At 44.1% G+C, this 16,739-nt stretch overlaps 1 protein-coding gene and 1 pseudogene across 1 annotated transcript; both read right to left on the reverse strand.

The window, feature by feature from the left end:
- Positions 1-8,116: 8,116 nt before the first annotated feature.
- On the reverse strand, positions 8,117-8,612 carry LOC140911981 (ameloblastin-like). The gene is given in 3 exon segments (XM_073346138.1): positions 8,117-8,157; positions 8,160-8,573; positions 8,576-8,612. Coding segments are annotated over 3 exon segments (492 nt in total).
- A 2,170-nt stretch (positions 8,613-10,782) lies between these two features.
- Positions 10,783-15,355, reverse strand: LOC140911982 (ameloblastin-like; annotated as a pseudogene).
- Between the last annotated feature and the right edge of the window lie 1,384 nt (positions 15,356-16,739).

A 16,739-nucleotide genomic window follows, 5' to 3' on the forward strand; every position in this document is an offset into this window, starting at 1 on the left:
ACATAGCAGAGATTCAGAAACCAAACCTGGGTGTGAATCCAAATTTCTCTACTGGCCAGGTCTGTGCAATGACCTGGGTCACATGTTGTTTGGGTTTGGCAATTTGATTCACACTCTGAAAAGACTAGTTCTGGTGATGAATTTTGGATCCAGAGGCTGGTGTGAATTCTGTGGTTGAGGCCCATCTCTATCACAGAGGCACCAATCAGGGAGGTGTCTCACGCTGATGCCTAATAAGAAGGGCCAGGAATAAGACAGTTGCTAGCTACTTTCATGCAACTGCAGTATATTTGACTTTATATCTTTCTGAATCCAGTTCAGACAGACTATTAAAGTCCCCAGATGAACAGGTTCTTATATAGTCACTATCTCTCCGGGATGCTTGGCCCCCACAAGGAGCATCTGAACAGCCCAGCAGTTCCAGATACCATTCACGAAGCTCCCAGTCCGTTCCTTGCATTACTGTAATGCATTCAATCTAGGGCTAATGATGCTCTGTATCCTATCCTGCACCTCTCCCATGTAGAGTGATACTTTATTCTTTCAAGTAGTCCTGTTGACTACAGCGAGACTCCTCGTGGAGTCAGGTGCTTTTAGCATAGATAAGGATGGCAGAAATAAGCCTCCGATAAATAAAGGGGCCAATCTCTGCCCAGTTCTTCTTCTCTGCTCATATGGCTCAATCCAGTCTGTGCAGAATAGTATTATTTTTACAGTGCACCCAGGCAGGCCATTAGTCTGGTTTTAAGCTGGATAGACCTCTTTGTCTATGGTTGTCCCCATCTGGTATTGGGACAAAACTAGACATGGCTTTGTTGGTCATTGTGGACATGGGATGCCATCTTGAAGAGTGCACTGCTGAGCTCTTCACAATGGCATCCTCTAGGCAGCATGAGCTCATATGCACCAGGCGTGCAAGATCATGCTGGAGGGGGCAGGGTCACGCAGGCAACGGGGAGTCCATGCCGTTCCCAGAAGTACCGGAATGTCTGGTGTTCTAGGGATGCTCAGTGGCAAATGACTTGCCCAAGATCCTACAGTAGAACCAGCAGATCCCACAGTAGATCAGAGTCGATCCAGTAGATCCCATGGTAGATACAGTAATAGATCACAAGTCTCCTGACTCCCAATCCAATCAAATGACTTGCTCAAGATCCCACAGTAGATCCAGTAATGGATCGATTTAATTGGGGATCGGTCCTGCTTTGAGCAGGAGGTTGGACTAGATGACCTCCTGAGGTCCCTTCCAACCCTGATATTCTATGATTCTATGACTCCCAATCCAATCAGCTGGCCCACACTGCCTTTCCTGTTCTCTAACTCATTTCTGTTCCATTCAGTTCCTTATGCCATGCACTTCACCACAGTATGAGGTCCCTGGTACTTAATTTGTAATGAAAGAGGTACCAGGGGTCAAGAAATTTTTTTTACATTCATAACTGATGCAGCCAGCCCAGAGGTGCCGAGGCTATGAACTGCCAACCCTGGAAGTGCGGGGGCTCTGCTCTGGCACAAATTAAGCACTGGGGGTCCCCTAACTTTACACCTCTCCTTATGTTCTATGCAATTGCTCCGTGACGCTGGCAGACTAGGCGCCAGCTCATGCCAAGGCCCCAGGCCTCACTGAACGCTTACAAATGCTTAGCTGGGAGCCAGTCTGGCTTACCTGTGTGTTAGCATTATCAAAATAGATACTAGATGTTGAACTGAAAAGAATGTGTTTGGTGTTTTAAGATATGGCTGTAGGACATAGCATGTATTATTCTCATTCAGCTATACCCCATGTTAGAAAGCGAGAGCAAGCATTTGCTTTGTAAACCTCTGTGATTATGTAAGTTATCAAGCAGGGGAAAAGCCTTGTGTACTACAAATGGGCTCTAATCGGAAGATGTTAAATCCTGTTCGTTAAATGCATATGAGCCATTGTGGAAGATCAAGGATCAAAGACTTTGTTACGCGCATTCCTCCCCCCGCACTCCATGAAGGGACCTGTGTGGGAACTGCTGCTGTCAGCTTGGTTTCTGTGAGAAGAAGCTATAAATATGGAGAAGAGGAAAAATGCTTATCCCTGGACTGTTTGGATTCTAACAGCGTAGAATAATTGAACAAGAAGACGGGGAGCCTAAGTTCCCTGTAAGCAGTGCGGCCGCGTGGCTGTGCAGTAGGCTCTCAAGGGCCACGCAGGTTGGGAGAGGTGCCTTCACCCAGCCCAGCCCAGCCCAGCCCCACCAGAGCTGCCAGGAAGAGGTGCCCCTCACCCAGCACAGCCTGGCGCAGCCCAGCCAGAGCTGCCAGAGAGAGGAGCCCCTCCACTGACCCAGCCCAGGCCTGCCGGAGCTGTCATGGCTGGAGAGAGGTGCCACTCACCCAGCCCCAAGCTGCCCGGGGGCAGCCTGCACCCCAAGCCCCTGCACCCCACCCCAGAGCCTGCACCCCTACCTGGAGCCCGCACCCTCTGCACCCAACCCTCTACCGTTCTCCTGTGCCCCCTCCAGCACAGCAATCCCCTCATCCCAAGCCCCACCCCAGAACCTGCACCCCAGAGCCTGCACCCTCACCCCCCCACACCAACTCTCTGCTCCAGCCTGATCCCCCTCCCACACGCCAAACGCCTCAGCCCCACACATCACCTCCATACTGGTGCACATAACAAAATTCATTCCGCACACAGATGTAAAAAATTGGAGGGAACACTGCGGGGAGTCCCAGATTTAGAATCATAGAATCGCAGAATCATTAGGACTGGAAGGAACCTCGAGAGGGCATCTAATTCAGTCCCCTGCACTCATGACAGAAGTAAGTATTATCTAGACCATCCCTGACAGGGGTTTGACTAACCTGCTCTTAAAAACCTCCAATGATGGAGATTCCCCAACCTCCCTAGGCAATTTATTCCAGTGCTGAACCATCCTGACAGTTAGGAAGTTTTTCCTAATGTCCAACCTAAACTGCCCTTGCTGCAATTTAAGCCCATTGTTTCCTGTCCTGTCCTCAGAGGTTAAGAAGAACAATTTTTCTCCCTCCTCCTTGTAACAAATTTTTCTCCCTCCTCCTTTTACATACTTGAAAACTGTTATCATGTCCCCCGTCAGTCCTCTGTTTTCCAGACTAAACAAACCTAATTTTTTCAATCTTCCCTTGTAGGTCATGTTTTCTATATCTTTAATTGTTTTTGTTGCTCTTCTCTGGATTTTCTCCAATTTGTCCACGTTCTTCCTGAAATGTGGTGCCCAGAACTGGACTCAATACTCCTGTTGAGGCCTAATCAGCATGGAGTAGAGCAGAAGAATTACTTCTCGTGTCTTGCTTACAACACTCCTGCTAATACATCCCAGAATTATATTCGCTTTTTTTGCAATAGCGTTACACTGTTGACTCATATTTAGCGTGCGGTCCACTATGACCCCCAGATCCTTTCTGCAGTTCTCCTTCCTAGGCTGTCGTTTCCCATTTTATATGTGTGCAACTGATTGTTCCTTCCTAAATGGAGTACTTTGCATTTGTCCTTACTGAATTTCATCCTATTTACTTCAGACCATTTCTCCAGTTTGTCCAGATCATTTTGAATTTTAATCCTATCCTTCAAAGTACTTGCAACCCCTCCGAGTTTGGTATCGTCCGCAAACTCTTTATGTCATTATCTAAATCATTGATGAAGATATTGAACAGAACTGGACCCAGAACTGATCCCATACTCATTATGCCCTTCCAGCCTGATGGTGAACTACTGATAACTACTCTCTGGGAACGGTTTTCCAACCAGTTATGCACCCACCTCATAGTAGCTCCACAGTAGCTCTAGGTTGTATTTCCCGAGTTCATTTATGAGAAGGTCATGAGAGACAGTATCAAAAGCTTTACTGAAGTCAAAATCTACCACATCTACCGCTTCCCCCCATCCGCAAGGCTTGTTACCCTGTCAAAGAAAGCCATCAGGTTGATTTGACACGATTTGTTCTTGACAAATCCATGCTGACTGTTACTTATCGTGTTATTATCTTCTAGATGTTTGCAAATTGATTGCATAGTTATTTGTTCCATTATCTTTCTGGGTAGCCCTAGAAGACTTTTGGGAAACTGGCAGCTTACTACCTCTCTGCTACTTTTTGACATTATGGATTGTGACTCGCCTGTACATATATTTTTATCTGCTTTAACCTCTCAATATCTCTCATTCCTTTTTCCTATCTAATAAACCTTTAGTTAGATTACTATAGAATTTTCTACCAGCATTGTCTTTGGTGTGAGATCTAGGATGCAAATTGACCTGGATGAGTGACTGGTCTCTTGGGACTGGGTGTAACCTGAATATTTTGTGATTTTTGGTGTAAGTGACCATTCATCACATAGTTCAACTTGCCTGGTTGTCAAGATAGACATGTGGAAGGGGACTTGTCTGTGACTCCATTATAAGACTATTGTAGTACTTTGGGCATTCACATTTGTTACTAGCGTGGTGAGATCTAATTATAGAACATACCACCAGTTTGGGGGTGTCTGCTCGGGGTTGAAGGGAACTGGCAGCTGGGTTCCATTTCTGCATCAGGCAGCTTTGGGATGGAACATGAAGAACCCACACCAGCAATGTAAATGAGACAGTTACATTTGGGGATATGTCTTGAATGGAACTGGGAGAAACTTTTTGTGCTGAAATTCTTTCTCGCTGAAAACCATATGTGACATTACACTCCATATTCTTTATGGAAATATGCTTATGACAGAACTGAGATGTACTTTATTCAAGATGGCTCATGTAAGGTATCATTGGAAAGGTTATGATTTACTGAATGTGAATATCTAATTTGTATGCATGTATCATTTGTGTATCTGAAGCTGGGAATATTGACCATATGAGCTACATTGGATGACGCCAAACAATGTTAGTGGCTTATTGAAGAATTGTACACAAGCATAATGACAGGTTTCAGAGTAGCAGCCGTGTTAGTCTGTATCCGCAAAAAGAAAAGGAGTACGTGTGGCACCTTAGAGACTAACAAATTTATTTGATCATAAGCTTTCGTGAGCTACAGCTCACTTCATCGGATGCATTCAGTGGAAAATACAGTGGGGAGATTTATATAAATCAATTTAAAAATGATTTTTTTCAGTATTTCTGGCAAATTGAAAAACCAGAAGAAAATTCACTTTGGGTCAAATGAAGCATTCAAGATGTTTCACTTCAGAAATATTGAAATGAACCATTTGAGCATTTCCAATTTGTTTTTCTCCTTCAAATGAGACAGTTTGACAAAATAGACACAAATTTGCAACACCCAAGTCTATGTGGCGACAGGTTGGACCCCCTTCTGGGATGCCACCTGATCTACTGGGATTTCACTGAGCCTCTCCTGCTCAACCAGCCTGGGTTCCCTCTCTCCGCTTTGCTGGATTAGGCTCTCCGGCCTCTTCCAGCACACACGCAGATAGGGCCACACCCTGCTGCAGACACAGACTGAAGTCAGCTCGGTGTCAGAGGACTCCCCCAGCACTCACGTGCTCACCCCTTTTGGGAGGTAAACCCCAAATAATACTGTCCTGCGCTGCAGAGAAAAATCTGCACAGCATAAGCTCATAAATTTTTTGCCAGAAGCTGGGAATAAACGACATGGGATGGATCACTTGATGATTCCCTGTTTTGTTCATTCCCTCTGGGGCACCTGGCATTGGCCACTAACCGGATACTGGGTTAGATGGACCTTTGATCTGACCCAGTAGGGCCGTTCTTTTGTTCTTATGTAAATCCGCTCTTTTCCTCAATGTGAAGAGAGATATGCATGATTTCTTGCCCCACCCCAGTTAGAAACTGCAAAAACTGGGTTTAATAAAATACAGTGGAAAATACAGCGGGGAATGCTGGGGGAGTCCTCTGAAGTGAAACGTCCTGAATGCTTCATTTGACCCAAAGTGAATTTTTTTCTGGTTTTTCAATTTGCCAGAAATACTGAAAAAAATCATTTTTAAGTTGACCCACAAGGAGTCCCGTCGTCCGTCCCCTTCCCCCTCCCTCCCCCCCCATTTTTGAGAACAGCCAGCGAACCAATAAAACCAACAGTATTTTTGTGCACTTTTAATCCCAAGCACTTCTCTTGCTGGCCTTCCTCATGCCTGTTAGGCTGGGCCTGTGCCTAATGGGGTGATCGTGTGGTACAGGAACTGGTTTCTCTTTGAGAAAGGGGAGAAGGACAGCAACAAAAATATGCCTCGCAGAAGCACCCCTAGAATGCTAGGGCTGGCTTTGTTTCCTAGCATTTTCAGCCCTTTCTGAGGCGGGGCTGAGCTGGAGGGTGTTCACTCAGGCGAGGGTAGAAAGTCTGAAGGGTCTGGGCGGGAGTGTGGAAGGACGGATGGCTTTTCAGGGGGGTTGGATGGATTTGGTGGAATTTCAGGGGTAGGGAAAGCGCGTCGTACAAAGGCTATATCACATATCACTGGCTGAGGCAGAACAGCTTGGAGCAAGTCTTTTGTTCAAAATGTGACAGTTTATCCCCAAGGCACTGCTCTCAGATTGAACGTCTCTTTTGATCCAAGCAGGGGTGGGGGACCTTTTACTGTTGGAAGCATCAGTTCTCCATTTGGGATGTACCTGAGGGGCCCCCCACCCCAATGTCCCTGCTTCTATAATGAGGGCTGGCATCTCTCTCTCCTCAGGATTGTATCCATGTTCTCTCCTACTGCCCCCTTCCCATTGCTGTTCTCTTTACCCTTTTTGTCTCTCTTTCTAAATACAGTCTCCCCATTTCCCTTTCCATTTTGATTGACATTTTTTCTGTCTGCCTCTCTCAGCAGCCCTCGGCTTTCAGCCTCTTTCTACCTCACCCACATCATCCTCCTGCCTTTGATTCCTTGTCACTCTACCAACCCAAGATACTGCCATGTGCAGGGACAGCATGGGGAGAGACAGTCTCTGCTGGAGTTTCTCTGTGCACTCACAGCATGCGGATTAGGTGGGCACAGATCACTGCCTCTGGGAACTTTATTTGAATGTCTAAGCTGTGTAATGAATCTGCTGTCCCCCAGTGCAACATCCAGCCAGCACAACTCCTTAGCACAACACACCTCAAGAGCAGCGCTCCTTGCAACGGGATAGGTTACAGCTGTAAATAGCAATAGCGCGGGGTCCCAGACAATGGTACCCCCCCAACACACACATTGTTTGACCAGGGTGTCAGAAAAGTTTTAAATCTCCAATTCTTGACACAGCCTGCCCTCAAGAGGTGCTGGCCGCCTGGGGTGACGGATTAAAGTTCAAACTGGCGACATCGCTGGAGTCATTTTACAATTTCTTTAGAACTTGATGCCAGATTGTAAATACAGCACACATCTCACTATGTTGTGGCCTTTTCTTAAGTGTATTCACATGTGTGTAACTGTATTAGTCACTGATCGTGTTTGGTGACAGTGCAACCCTGAACAGCAAATGAAAATCATAGGGCAGAAATTCTATTATCCTAGCCAGGGCCAGGCTGAAATTGTCTTTATGCACCTTTCTGATGCAAGGTGAGAGTTTGGCTGGGTGCATTTTGGATGACAGGGAGCTCCCTCCACATGCCATCCCTTCAGTCCATGAGAACAATGCTTTATTTGAGTTACTTTTATTTAAAAAGTAACAAACACTTACATGATTCATTAAAAGTTTGTTACACGCCACCTAATTATCAATGCAATAGAATAGACCAAGACATCTAGTGAGAGCTGGGGCCTGGGTTACACACACTCACAATTTTAATGAAACAGTTTGTGGTTCTGAATGCCTTTCCGTTCTCTAAAGTCGGGGGTTTAATGAATAATAATGATTATCAGACGCCGTGTCGGTTTTATACACATGAGCACTCCCCTAGCACCTGAAATTGTGCTGAAATAAAGAAAAGAAAACTGACAGTAATGAACAGCAGAATTTCGTGTATGAACCATTATCCTGTTTAGGTCGGTAATTTTTTCTGCAGCTAAGATTAAAAAGCAAAAGGTTGCACCAGCATTTCCATGGCTGTCTACATTGATTAGCATATTTAATGCTCTGTTCCTCACTCCATAGAAGCAGACTGTCGATCTTTTTGCCAGTGCATCAGGTATAGCAAATACATGAACACTACAGAAGTGGTGTGTTTCTTCAGTACACTCAGGGCTCTTGGAAATGCCAGGCATCTTGTATGAACTGTTGGCCTCATTCCCTGCCACGAGCATATGTTGGGCATCAGGGGGCAAGGTAGGATCCACAGCAGCTCCTTGCTGGATATCCAGAGGCAGCGTGCTCTCGCCACCAAAGGGCATGAAACTATCAGAGAGCGCTTGAGTTACTTCAGGGGTGGCAGCTGCTGGAGTAGCCCCTGAAGATCCTCTGCTCTGAGCTGCAGGTTCACCACCCGGGCTTGGCAAATTGTTGTTGCTTTCTTGGCCCACTGGGGTCCCCTCTGGAAGGATGACAGCAGTTCCAGGACCTGCCAGATTAACTCCAGGAAGTGGGGAGACTCCTTGGGGAACCAAGCTGAACCTTCCTTGGACTGCTGGTTTGAGTGCTGTGGCTGGTGAATCATCCTCAACAGTAAAATCTCCCTGCAGGGCTGGGTTTTGTGGCATCCAAATCCAGCGCCCATGCCTATAGAACCGGGAGCCATGTCCCCATAGGCAGGCGCACCTCCTCCACCTCTCTGAAAAACCCAGGTTGTTTCACCACATTCCCATCATCCTGGTTAGTCAGACTTGCTCCAGCGGTGCAGAAAGCAGCCATGCTTGGACAAAAGCCTCGATATCTGTGGTTTTCATGCAATTGATGAAAGCTGCTGGCTTGACAGCCGTCTAATCACAGAGCAGGCAGAAGCAATAGAAACCTTTCTCACGCAGCCACAGGGGTATCTGTCTGTCTGTCTGTCTTCTGTCTACTAATTCTTCACACTTGTTAATGAAAGAAAATGTTTCTGTGGCTTTTTCATTAAGGTATGGGAAAGGAGTATTTTCCATCTTCCTATACTCCTAATCAGATCTGTTTACGGATTTTTGCTCCATTTTTCTTTAAAAAAAACCAACAACCCCAAACTACTACTTTTTCTGTTGAAGGACATTAAAATTCTGTTCAAGGGTTTCAGGTCATCCTATCTGTTTCGTCCAGGGGTGAAAGTAACTTAAGGGACTTACCGGTGCGCAGGGCCAGGGTCCTGAACAGGGGGGTGGGGCCACAACCGGAAGGGGCAGGGCCCTTTAAATCACCACTGGAATCCCATGATAGCGATAGCTGTGGTGGTGGCCGGGAACCCTGGGTCTCTGGCAGCGATTTAAAGAGCCCGGGGCAGCAGCCGGAGCCCAGGGCCCTTTTAAATTGCTGGCCTGGGGAAGCTGCCCCCTGCCGATAGGGTCGGCTGTGTACCGGCTCTTGCCGGTACAACGCACCAGACTGTAAGGGCTTACTTTCACCTCTGGTTTTGTCATTGATGGGACACCAGAGCCAAGATCATCAGTGGTATTTAGGTGCCTAAATTCCCTTTGAAATCATTGTGAGCTCAACCTTTGAGGATCTGGGCCTTAAAGCCTGATTCACATTTACACTAAGGCCCCTTTACACTGCTCAGGTGTGTAAAGTGGCTGTCAATGACATATAAATTGTAATAATTTAAGTTGTGTAAAGTTCGAAGTAAGCCCTGTATATACACTCTCTGGCAGAGCAAGCTTTTTGGCACAAGGTTCATAGAGCTTTTGCTTAACACTGGATTAAAAAGACAGGTGGGAAAATGTGTAACTCTTCCCCCGAAATACACATAAATACATCTTCAAAATCCCAGATAATCTGGGAGGCCTGTGGTGTTCGATCTGCTAAGAGATCATAAGCTGTAATGGGAATGGAGATGAGTACTTTATTGTAAGGCTTGGAGGAAGAGTGTGGTGTCTATTAGTGGCAATAGATTTATCAACGTGAACCCGTTTTTATCACATTTCTTCGAAGCTTGTGATGCCAAGTCTAAGAGGAGGACCCCACAGGAAACATATCAAAGCCTGGATCAGTCTAGACTAGTGCACACAATTCTCTGCTGTTGTTAAAACTTCGGCTGAGATTTTCAAAGCTGCGTAAGGGAGTTGACTGCCCAGTTGCCGTTAAATATTAGGGGGATTGGGGACCCAGATCCCTTTAATGGCTTTGAAAATCTCAGCCTTTCATTTATATGTGTTTCAACTGTAATAGTTCAATTAATATTTTTCTTGGATTGAGGAAAAAAGAGAGAGACTTGCTCCTTGGTTTGCTGTATAGGGCGCATAATACAGCCCAGGGTAAAGCTGGACATAAAAGAAAGTAATCGTTTAAAAAAAGTTGTCTGCTTTAAGAAAAAAATGTTAAAATCAGACAGCGGCACAAGAGCAAAGAATGAATTGTGGGGTGGCGATAGGAAGAAGCTTCTTTGTGGCTGTTCTATCGGGTCTTGCTGAGCTACTTGATCTATACCTGGGTACATTTAGAAACGAAAAAAGGGAAACAATATTGCAGTGCAACACAAGACAAAATGGTAGATAACACAATTGCTCTGATAAATGCAAGAAAGATACACAAAGAATGATGAATATATCATAGATACCTTAGTAACAAACAAACAAACATTTGGACTCTTGTAGCAAACAGAAGGGAATTTATGTCCCGCATTGAAAATGGATATTTTGCACATGCTCTTTTGAATTTCTGTTTTGCTGTTAGAGATATAGTACAGAAAGAGGCAGCTCTCCAGTTGGTCATAGCTCCCAAACAGCAACATGGCAATTTACACCAGTTAAGGGTCTGCCTGTAAGTCTTTGGTACGTAGATAATCATGTTCTGGTTAACAGGCAAGACATAAAATAAATATCTCTACTTATGGCCTGATCCAGTTGCTCTGAATACTCTAGTGCTGGTAACTGCAATATAATAATAAAAAAATTGCACAATAAATAAAACAGACCTTAAATGCTAAGAGCTAATAAGGATTGAACTAAGCTGACCAAGGCAATGAAAAAGAAGTAAGGTTTCACTATACATTACACCGGCCAGATAAGTTTGGCCTGGCTAGAGAACCTCTGCCTATAGGGGTAGGAGTTTTGCTACCTGACTTTCCTCCACACTATGAGCTTCTGTCATCTTGTATTCCTTTATTCCCTGAAATAAGGTGATAACGGCATTTCCAGAATTATATCCTGGGAAGAGATCAGCCTGTGCTGTGACGTCATTATCAGAAATCCTGTCCTCTGGAGGGAAAAACCTCTGACTTTTGGAGAAACAGGAATTTCAATCTGGCCCTTCTCATCTTTGGAGCATGATGGGTGCTGGAGGGACCTGCATATAGCCCTCTTCAGCTAGAAGGAGGGTCATAGAATATCAGGGTTGGAAGGGACCTCAGGAGATCATCTAATCCATCTCCCAGCTCAAAGCAGGACCAATCCCCAATTTTTGGTCCAGATCCCTAAATGGCCCCCTCAAGAATTGAACTCACAACCCTGGGTTTAGCAGGCCAATACTCAAACCACTGAGCTATCCCTCCCCCCTCCAATTTACAGGCTGCCAACTGAGCTGGTGTAAGTCAGCATGGTCTATAAAAGTCAATGAAGCCACACTGATGTTCTGTGGCTGAGAAGCCGGCCCTGTTACGGTTATAGACGCACATATTTTTCCCAAAGTTGAGTGACTGTAAAGTGTTTTTATTAGGCTATGTAGAAGAGCATTTCAAATCTTCTGCCCGCAAAGAAGGGACTGGCCCTTTGTATCAGGTTATGCCAATGGATTCCTCCAGTCCCCCCATATACCCCTCATGCCCAGCCTGCCTACTTCATCTCTCCCAACGTGGGCACATAACAAGTAGCCTGATTTTCAGTGGTGCTGAGTCTCCAACTGCTCCCCGTACAGTTGGAAATAAATATTGACTGGTTTCATTTTATGTAGGTACATCCAAATTATTAAATACTGTACAGGCCCTATCCAAAGCCTACTGCAGTGAATGGAAAGACTCCTGTTGACTTCAGTAGGCTTTGGATCAGGGAGTAGATGCAGATGGAAATGGCCTGTTGTTGTCTGCTAGCTAGAACCAGCTGTTCTTGGACTCCCGGCAGTTCTCCTAGCTGCAGTGATGGCTGTCCCTGCTGGACATGGTTGGTGCACTTCATTCTGCGGCCTTGCCTTGCAGGCATCTGAGTTGGTTGTGGGAAAGGATTTTGTGCTTGTAATCGAGGTTGTTGCAGTTGAAGAGCCGTCTGCTGTGATAGCAGAGGTGGAGGGTGCAGGGGCAAGGCATATTTATAGTACTGCAGAGAGATGGAAGGAGATGTAGCCATGTTGGGAAGGACGAGGGAGTGTTAATAAATTATGTCACAGATGGAGCATTCTTCTAAATCAAGTTTCAGAGTAACAGCTGTGTTAGTCTGTATTCACAAAAAGAAAAGGAGTACTTGTGGCACCTTGGAGTCTAACCAGTTTATTTGAGCATAAGCTTTCGTGAGCTACAGCTCACTTCATCGGATGCATACTGTGGAAAATACAGAAGATGTTTGTTTTTATACACACAAATCATGAAAAAATGGGTGTTTATCACTACAAAAGGTTTTCTCTCCCCCCACCCCACTCTCCTGCTGGTAATAGCTTATGTAAAGAGATCACTTTACATAAGCTCACGAAAGCTTATGCTCAAATAAATTGGTTAGTCTCTAAGGTGCCAAAAGTCCTCCTTTTCTTTCTTCTAAATCAAGAACGTCATTAAAGAAATATCATGGCGTCAGCATATGAAAAAATGAGAGCTCAGCAATGCTGCCTGGAGTGGTCATGTCGAGAATTCTCCCAAGGTTGTTGATTGCATTTCTCAATGTTTATAGCTGTGGTCCTTAGCTTCTTCATACCATGATCCTTTACGACAACAGAGTACAATGTAGGGCCTCTCTTGCTATAGAGTTCAGGATCCCACTCTCAACTAGCCATGGAGAAAAGGTGTGGTCACAGGCCCACAGATGGACAATCTATGGTTTATAGCATTGAATTGTGCTACACTTACTCTGTATTAGAGTAATTACGCTAATCCCTATTCCCATGCATCATTACAATGCAAACTTTAAAGTCTTGGTCCTGCTTCAGCGCAGGGGGTTGGTCTAGGTGGCCCTTCCAGAGTCTATGTGATAACACCCTGTCTGTCAAATAATGTGACAGAACGTAATCACCGTTTTCTGCAATATTAGATTCACATTTATATATGAGTAGGGTTGGAAGGATTAGACTTTTGTCCGTAAATGCCGATTTCACTTTACACAGGATAAAATCGATATTTCCATAGATGATCGTTGGTATTTACAGATCGGCAAAGTAAGCAAAATGCTGCTTGAGAACGTATTAGTGTTTGATTTAAGGCTACTTACGCTGTATATGTTGATGTGATGGTGGCACTTTGTGTTTCCATGGTTATAAAGCTTTAACTGTTTGAGTCTCACATCTAGGGTCATTAAATAATTATCTGATCCCCCATTGTCTCCCCCACACACACACACACAATTTCCCACAACTGTGCAAATCTAAATGGCTTAAAAATAAACAGAGATATCATGCACCAAAATGATTTTAAAAAATCCAATTGAGCCAAGCCTATATATAAGATAAACTGTGAACACATAATGGCAGAGTCAGAACTGTGTGTTCAGCCCCCAGTTTCCCATTTCCTGATTTGAGCTGTTTAATTCTGCATCCTTAACACTGAATTCACATGTCCTGTTTTACAATTACATTGAAAAGAAAAATCCTTATTTCTCTATAAAAAGTCTTATCCATCTGAGGTATTTCTGTGCCTGCCCATTACCATAGTATCTGAGCACCTCACAATCTTTAATGCATTTATCCTCACAACACCCCTCTAAGACAGGGCAGTGCTATTATCCCTATTGTACAGATGGGAAACTGAGGCACAGAGCAGCTAAGTGACTCGGCCACGGTCATTCAGGAAATTGAACCTGAGTGCCCTGAGTCCAAGAATAGGGACTGGACTAACTACTAACTCTGGCCACTGGATATTCCTTCCCCTCCAGTATCTTCTGGATCTTTCAAAGGGCTCAGAGAAGTTTGGTGTCCAATTCAAAGGGATTTGGTCACCTAACTCCCTTAGGCATTTTTTGAAGATCCCAGCTATCCTTGTTAAAATGTACCTTCATAGTCTGTTTCCTGTGGGTGACTTAATGACATTCATAGGAACATAGCACACCTTTAGTCCCTTATGTGTGCTACCATGCCTCTGTGAGTGACTCATTTTGGATGCTTCAAAGTAAGGCACAAACCCATAATGCACCTAACCTTCCTGAGCCCTGGTTGAGTCACTGAGTACAGTTTCTGGAGTCCTGTCCAGATGGCAATGGCATGAAGAGCTCACCTGTTGGGTCTCATGTGGTCTTCGTTGCAACCACGGAGATGAAGAGTGTGGTGGCAGGAGCCCATGCAGCCAAAATTAATTACATGGTTCACCATAGTTGTACTGAGTTTACTCAGTGAATAGCAAAAGCAGAGGATTTGTTTTCTGTAGTACTATGCTCATTTCTGACACTAATAGATCTACGTAAGAAGTGATGCTCAGCACCATGTTATGATTCCCCTTGATTAAAACTTGATGGAATTCAGATTGCAAATATGTATCAATAATTTAAGGATCAGGGAATGTAAGAAAATGTACTGACACCTTGGCTTGGTTTTCTTTCATCAAGACCATAAGCACACAATAAATCCTCCCTAATATCAAACTTATTATCCTGCTGGCTGTGAAAGAATGGAGAGATTGCTATTCTTATGTCTATTGTCTGATGCTCGGGAAGCATTTGATACTATTCAGGTGGAGGCCAGATAAGTAGGTATGTCTGTATTGGTGACTCTATTGTGTATCATCAGACCTACTGATGACAGAGAATGAGAAGTCCTTAGAGGAGTACAGGAGGCTCTCTTCACTTAGCTGGGTAGCAGCTAAGCTCTTACTCAATAGCCATAATTTGTTGCCGGGGAAGATTTTTGAAGGAAGTTGGGTCAAGGCAGCACTGCTGTCGTTTAGGTCCTGGGTTGTTGAAAATGCCCCTGAACCACTGTGGTGAATGATTTCAGCTGTGGCTCTCAAGATAACAAGCAAAACTTTCATTGATATCCATGGAAATAGTTAGGCCAACACTGAGTACCTTTGAAAATCCCACCCCTTGTATGTAATATATTTCAAACAACAAAAATAGTCGTTAATACTTAGTGTGGCTTCTGTGTTTTCTATATGCCTTTGTGTTTTAGGTGTGTCATGGCAAAATTACAGGTGAAAGCCTCATTCCACTGAAGTCAATTGGAGTTTTGCCATTGACTTCAGTGAGGCTTGGATCTCACCCTACATGTCTTAACAGCATGGTCGTTGATCATGTGAACGTCTGTGGTTATAGCTACTCTAGCCTGTGCTAATTTGCTCAATCAAATGCCACTAGAGGTATTGTCCTATGAGAGAGAGCGCACACGTAATCTGTGTAATGAAGAACATGGACATTGCAGGAAAGTGTGTCTGTGGTTTGACTGATTTCTTCAGTTTCAGCTTTTGGACTCTTTAGATATTGTTCACTCAACGGAATGGGTGTGACTAGATAAACAAAATGGAAAAAAACATGCAACTAGTATAGGAAACGCTTGCGATCCTTGCAATTTTTCTTCTGAGGGTTATATACTTTTAAAATGCAAAGGATGCAGATATATTTCTTAAATGAACATACTTTGTTAAGAAGGAATAAACTGCTATACCACCTCTACAATATCTTGAGATTATCTGAATTTTAGAGAAATAAAGCCATGAGGAGCCAGACTTCCCAAACAGTTCAGCAGCTGGTAGCTCCTACTGAGAACAATAGGAGCTTCAGGACGCTGAGCACTTCTGAAAATCTGGTCCTAGATCTTGACCGTAAACAGCTGTTATCTTGTCAGTATAAACCCAGATGTACAACTTGTGCAGTATAATCACACCAGATACCATGCATGGAATCCAAAGAGAATGACAGATTGTTTTTTGATGTTTTATGCTAATGAACAACTTATAGTTTGATAGACAGATATGACTTACTGGCAGAGCAAAATCTGTGTCTAGGAGGCATATAATCAGCCTCCAGTCATTTAAATTTCAGAGCTCTATCTGGAACAGAAATATGTTGGGAGAATTGCTAATTAGTTTTAGCTCCTGGAAATGAAATAGTGTGCAGTGAATCAACAACATATTCAATACGAGTGCCATATTCCTTGAAAATCCTCTTAATTTCCAATCACTGAAATTCTGTGGAGTGCTCAAATACACTGTGAGATTACAGGCTGTAATGCATCTTTTATGGGAACGCAGGTATAATTTGGTTTATACTGAAACACTCAAGGGAACATACGGTAAAACATGAAATTTCAATGTTTGCTGACTGATAAATGTGCCTATGTGCTGTTTACAGAATTATTTTTATCACTAATACTCTACTCTGCTTTTTTTGTCTTCAAACATTTAAGCGTCATGGAAGGTACAGATTAATCCAATTATAGCTACAGGTTTTCACAGTAAGGAGACTATCTAAGTAAACCAGAGCTCTGTCTATACTCATGGTGATCGTTTTCCTATGTACCTTCAAAATGAAGGCTCTGATTATTTTTGTTTACTCTATCTGGTGAACAGTACTGGTGAACAGTAGACATGCAGTCCCACAAATTTTAATTCCCCAAAGGAGGGGTGATTACTGATGTTATGTCCCAAGCTGAGGGAAAATTTGCTGACAGCAGAAGCCGG

Source organism: Lepidochelys kempii, chromosome 5 (genome assembly GCF_965140285.1).
Source record: "Lepidochelys kempii isolate rLepKem1 chromosome 5, rLepKem1.hap1, whole genome shotgun sequence".
In the NCBI taxonomy this organism is placed as follows: Eukaryota; Metazoa; Chordata; order Testudines; family Cheloniidae; genus Lepidochelys; species Lepidochelys kempii.